Source organism: Rhinopithecus bieti, unplaced genomic scaffold (genome assembly GCF_001698545.2).
Source record: "Rhinopithecus bieti isolate Rb0 unplaced genomic scaffold, ASM169854v2 scaffold_21866, whole genome shotgun sequence".
NCBI lineage: Eukaryota > Metazoa > Chordata > Mammalia > Primates > Cercopithecidae > Rhinopithecus > Rhinopithecus bieti.
In genome coordinates, this window is record NW_016810192.1 from 18,697 (window position 1) to 24,703 (window position 6,007).

Below are 6,007 nucleotides of genomic sequence, written 5' to 3' on the forward strand. Positions count from 1 at the left end.
TTTTTTTTTTTGAGAGAGAGTTTCACTGTTGTTGCCCAGGCTGGAGTGCTATGGTGCGATCTCGGCTCAGTGCAACCTCCGCCTCCTAGGATCAAGCGATTCTCCTGCCTCAGCCTCCTGAGTATCTGGGACTACAGGCACCCACTACCATGCCCGGCTAATTTTTGTATTTTTAGTAGAGATAGGATTTCACCATGTTGGCCAGGCTGGTCTCGAACTCCTGACCTTAGGTGATCCATCCACCTCGGTGTCCCAAAGTGCTGGGATTACAGACGCAAGCCACTGGGCCTGGGCTAGTATCCACATACATTTAGAAGAGAGCTGTTTGTGGATGAATGGAATAGTAAGCCACCAGCCTGGGCCTGCATAGGGGTAGTTCAAACTGTGCTCCTGCTCAAAACACATGCCACCCCCACCCAGGGCTCCAGGCCAGAGTGGACCTTCTGTCTGTCTGTCTGTCTGCTGCCCACACTGTAACAGCCCAATGGGTTCATTTTGCCCTCTGCCCAGATACAGTTGATTTATGAAGACAGGGGAATTGCAATCAAGAGTTTAATTCGTGCAGAGCCAGATGAATGGGAGACTGGAGTTTTATTATTACTCAAGTCAGTTTCTCCAAAAATTTGAGGAGTGGGTTTTGTTGTTGTTGTTGTTATTTTTTTTTTTTTTTTTTTTTTTTTTTTTTTTTTTTTTGAGACGAAGTCTCACTCTGTTGCCCAGGCTGGAGTGCAGTGGCGCGATCTGGGCTCACTGCAACCTCCGCTTCCCGGGTTCAAGTAATTCTCCTGCCACAGCTTCCCGAGTAGCTGGGACTATAGGCGCCCACCACCACGACCAGCTAACTTTTCTATTTTTAGTAGAGATGGGGTTTTACCATATTGGCCAGGCTGGTTTTGAACTCCTGACCCTGTGATCCGCTCACCTGGGCCTCCCAAAATGCTGGGATTACAGGCATGAGCCACCATGCCTGGCCAGGACTGTTTTTTTTTTAAAGGATAATTTGGCAGGTAGGAGTCCAGGGAGTGAGGAGTACTGATTGCTGGGGTTGGAGATGAAATCATAGGAAGTCGAAGTCGCCGTCTTGCACTGAGCCGGTTCCTGGGTAGAGGCCACAAGACCAGATGAGCCAGTTTATCAGTCTGGGTGGCAACAGCTGACCCACTGAGTGCAGGGTCTGAAAAATATCTCAAGCACTCGTGTTAGGTTTTCCAATAGTGATGTGATGTCGAGGAGCAACTGGGGAGGTTTAGAATCTTGTGGCCTCTGGTTGAATGACACTTAAATTATAATTTCTAATATTATGGCTAATTTTTTAGTCCTATAAAGGCAGTCTGGTCCCTAGGCAAGAAGGGGGTTTGTTTCGGGAAGGGGCTGTTGTCATCTTTGTTTGAAAGTTAAACTATAAACTAAATTCCTCCCAAAGTTAGTTGAGCCTATGCCCAGAAGAAAGAACAAGAACAGCTTGGAGGTTAGAAGCAAGATGAAGCCAGTTAGGGTAGACCCCTTTCACTGCCAGAATTTCCCCACTGTTAGAATTTCTGCAAAGGTGGTTTTGACATTGTACCTTGATTCCCAGGGCTCTGCCTCCTGCACACATTTTAGTACTCAGATTACCTCAATGTCTTTAGCCTCACTGGTGAACCTGTGCCAGAGTTGGAAAATTAACAATTTGATGTCAACTGTCCACAGTGATGAGGCTGATATGCTGTCCTGTGTTCTGTTTGAAGAACTGACGCGATGTGACAAAGATTCCATGCCAGATGGGTATCTGTCAGAGGAGGAAAAACTGTTTCTCTCATATTTTCCTTTGCACAAATTTGAGCTAGAACAGAACATCAAAGAACTTAACACCCTTGCGGACCAAGTTGACACCACTCACAAGTTGCTGACCAAGACCAGCCTGGTGGCCAGCTCTTCCGGGGCTGTTTCTGGGGTCATGAGCCTCCTGGGTTTGGCCCTAGCACCTGTGACAGCAGGAGGCAGTCTCATGCTCTCAGCAGCTGCGACAGGGTTGGGGGCAGCAGCTGCCATCACCAACATAGTAACAAATGTTTTAGAAAATAGGAGCAATTCAGCAGCAAGAGACAAAGCCAGCCGACTGGGGCCTCTGACGACATCACATGAGGCTTTCGGAGAAATAAATTGGTCTGAAATCGGGGCTGCTGGCTTTTGTGTTGATAAGTGTGTAAAAGCCATCAAGGGCATCAGGGACCTTCGTGCCTACCAGATGGCCAAAGCCAACTCTGGGTTCATGGCTATGGTCAAGAATTTTGTGGTCACAAGACACATCCCTTTCTGGAGGGCTAGAGGGGTGCAGAGAGCCTTTGAGGGCACAACTCTGGCTATGACCAATGGTGCCCGGGTGATGGGTGCTGCTGGGGCTGGCTTCTTACTGTTGAAAGACATGAGCAGCTTCCTGCAGAGCTGGAAGCACCTGGAGGATGGGGCAAGGACGGAGACAGCGGAGGAACTGAGGACACTTGCTAAGAAGCTGGAGCAGGACCTGGACTGGCTCACTGAGCGCCACCGGCACCTGCTACAGAAGGCAAGCCGGACCTCTTCCAGCTGCCGGGGAAGGGCTGTTCGAGGATCCCGTGTGATTAAACCAGAAGGTAGGAAGGCAGCAAATGACACAGATGTGGTCTTGCTCTTCTAAAAGCTTAGCATGGGGGTGGGGGGCGAGGAATGCTAAACAAACGGACACATCAGTGCATAACTACAGCTGTCCTTTCTTCAAAGAGAGGACTTGCCCCCACACCCCTGACATTAACTGGGTGCCCTCAGTTCCTCCCAGGATTGCATTCTCTTCTCTCAAAGCCCTGACCATAAATAACCATAAATTCTTGAAATCCCATATGTGTGTGTGTGTGTGGGTGCTTCCTGTCTGCCTCTCCTGTGGTCTGCAGGCTCCAGCAGGGAAGGATAATTTGGCGGATAGGGGTCCCGGGAGTGAGGAGTGCTGGTTGCTCGGATTGGAGATGACATCATCGGAAGTCGAAGTCATCCTCTTGCGCTGAGCCGGTTCCTGGGTAGAGGCCACAAGACCAGATGAGCCAGTTTATCAGTCTGGGTGGTGACGGCTGGGCCATTGTGTCCCTCTTGTCCATACCAGTATTCCCAGCACCTAGCAGTGCTTGGCACGTAGCCAGTGTGCCAGAAATACGTGTTGAACGACATGAATGTGGCATTGCGTGATAAAAATGACACTTCCAATGAGTTGGGAAAGGATTTTTATTTGAAAGACATAGTTCTAGATTTTCCTATGTAGAGAAATTAAATTCCTAGATATGAAAACTGAAACAAGAAAACTGCTACCAAAAATAAAGGAGAGTTTCGAGATTCACGTTTCATAGAACGACGGGCGGCCACAAACTGAAACCTGGGAAGGGCATGTAAGTCTTTGCCGAAGACGCGAAGGCGGAAACACTCACTCACTCATTGTCCATTCAACAGGTTCTCGTTAAATGGAGCCTGTGTGGGGCTGAGGATTTACGAGATGGCTCCAAATGCGTCTGCATGTTGGAATTATCTGGAAACTGCAGAAAATACAAGTGGGTGGGTCCTACCCCAGGGGCTGGGCGTCAGTTGGTCTGGTGTGTGACCTGGACTTCAGACCCTTCTTTTTTTTTTGAGATGGAGTCTCGCTCTGTCGCCCAGGCTGGAGTGCAGTGGCGCAACCTTGGCTCACTGCAAGCTCCGCCTCCCGGGTTCACACCATTCTCCCGCCTCAGTCCCCCGAGTAGCAGGGACTACAGGTGCCCGCCACCACGCCTGGCTAATTTTTTTTGTATTTTTAGTAGAGACGGGGTTTCACCGTGTTAGTTAGGATGGTCTCGATCTCCTGACCTCGTGATCCACCCGCCTTGGCCTCCCAAAGTGCTGGGATTACAGGCGTGAGCCACCATGCCCGGCCGACTTTAGACATTTTTAAAGATCTCCAGGTAATTCTGTGGTGCAGCCAAGTTTAGGATCCACTCTTCTGGGGCAGGAGGGGTTCTCTTCTTATCCTCTCAAAACCGATAGAGTTTTGCTCTCTGGGAACATATTTGAGCTTCTGAACATCCGGGGCAGATCACTTTCTTGGAAGCTGTGAGATGCAGAGACTCATGTTCCACAGGGTCTCGCTCACCTCTCCCCTGGCCTGTCGTGGAGCACCAGCCTAGTCTGGGCCCTGGCGGGGCACCGAGAACACCAAAGAGGACAGTCTCTGCCCCAAGGACACTTGGCCACCAGCCAGCCCCACCAGCACCAGGCCCCGGAAAGACACTGACAGCGAGAAGAGGTAAGTGGGATGCAAGCAAGCCGGGAGCTGTGGGAACCCATGACAGTGAAGTAACCCCTCCTTGGGTGGGTGGGCCTCGGAGAAGGGAAGGGAGGGCCTAACGGGGAGAGAGGCCGCTGCTACCTTTCCATCCGGCCACCTGCCACGCCACCTGGTGCCTTTGCCAGTCATCTCACAGAGCTCTCTCTGTACTTCCTGCCAGATGAGCCATTCGTTCATTCATGAAGTTCATCAATGCACAAATCTCAATTGGGCACACCCCTGTGCCAGGCGTCATGCCAGGCCTAGCAGTGAATAAGACAGACAAGGGCTAGGTGTGCAAAGTGAAGAATGACCTCGCCCAGCCCTGTCATTTCTGGGATTTCAAGTGAACCCACTGTGGGATCCCTAAGATGCTGCAGAAGTGAGTAAACTATTTCCTTTCTTTTTTTTACCCTAGTTGGTCACCCTGTCACCACTGAACCTTGATTTAACAAAGGCAAAATGCAAGTCTTCGATGAAGAATAATGGGGGTAGGGAAGCTTTAGTGGCAATAATAAAAACCAGCAGCGATGATAATAGAAGACAAACCTCTAGTGGTTTGTGGTCACCCTTGCGGACTCCAGGAATACCTGGGGTGGAAGACACATTGGCAAGAGACCAGCTTTTTCGTGGGTACAGATGGAGTTGGAAACCGAGAAGACCTACATGTTCATGTTAATTAAAACTGGAGCTGGAACACAGTCCAAACTTATGTATTTTCCAAATTGTATGTAACTACATAGTACCTTCATAATGAAAATGAAAACATTTTTAAACTATCACCTGCCACTCCTCCCCCTCTTCCCTCCTGTCATCTGTCATGACTCTGCATTCAACACCTTTGCGTGGAGACTGTTGCTCAAGCTAAGATCCATTCTCCATTCCCAGGGTTCTGCAATGACAAGTTAGTGATTTGAGAAAAGCTGTGACTGGGAGAAAATCATCCCTTTACTGTAGCATAATTTATAATCATGAAAAATGTGAAGCCATTAAAATGTTCCAGTGCTAGGGAACTGGTTACATACAAAATATTCATCCACTTGATAAAACACTAGGTAGCTGTCAGAAATGATGCTCCCTCAATGACTGGGTTCACGAGGAAAGTGTCGCTTGTGTTATTAGGTGGAAAAGAGCAGGGACTTCCTTACCTTTTACTTAAGGAAAGCACATCTCTCAGACTTGTGCGCAGGAAAACAAAACCCTTCCAAGGAGCACAGCAAGGTCCCGGTGTGGCTGTTCAGGGGTAAACGTGGTGATGTGTCCCCTCTTCTTTCTGCCTTTCTGTGTTTTTCAAGTCTTCAGTTACGCACATTACTGTTTTATAAAATAGAAGGAATATAGATAATAAATATTTACTGCAAATCTAAAATAAAATGTTTAAAAACAGGACAAACTCGGCCAGGCACAGTGGCTCACGTCTGTAATCGCAGCACTTTGGGAGGCCGAGGTGGGCAGATCACGAGATCAGGAGTTCGAGACTAGCCTGACCAACACGGTGAAACCCCATCTCTTTTAAAAATACAAAAAATTATCTGGGTGTGGTGGCACGCACCTGTAGTCCCAGCTACTTGGGAGGCTGAGGCAGGAGAATCGCTTGAACTCAGGAGGTAGAGGTTGCAGTGAGCCGAGATCATGCCACTGCACTCCAGCCTGGCAACAGAGGGAGACTGCATCTCAAAAAAAAAAAGGCCGGGCGCGATGGCT

The 6,007-nt window shown here is 49.0% G+C and overlaps 1 protein-coding gene across 10 annotated transcripts in view; it reads left to right on the forward strand.

Moving 5' to 3' along the window:
* The window catches only part of APOL5 (apolipoprotein L5), a 10,177-nt gene extending 4,491 nt beyond the window's left edge, over positions 1 to 5,686 (forward strand). For 2 of the 10 annotated variants that reach the window (XM_017891611.1, XM_017891613.1), the window contains exons 2-4: positions 1,690 to 2,612; positions 4,118 to 4,282; positions 4,722 to 5,686. In XM_017891611.1, coding sequence (XP_017747100.1) covers positions 1,690 to 2,612; positions 4,118 to 4,282; positions 4,722 to 4,750 — 1,117 coding nt within the window. In that variant the 3' untranslated portion in view covers positions 4,751 to 5,686. Of the gene's footprint in view, positions 1 to 923; positions 3,556 to 4,117; positions 4,283 to 4,721 lie in introns of those variants that run through there. The other 8 variants (XM_017891612.1, XM_017891614.1, XR_001889100.1 and 5 more) reach the window with 7 other exon arrangements.
* Positions 5,687 to 6,007: the final 321 nt, after the last annotated feature.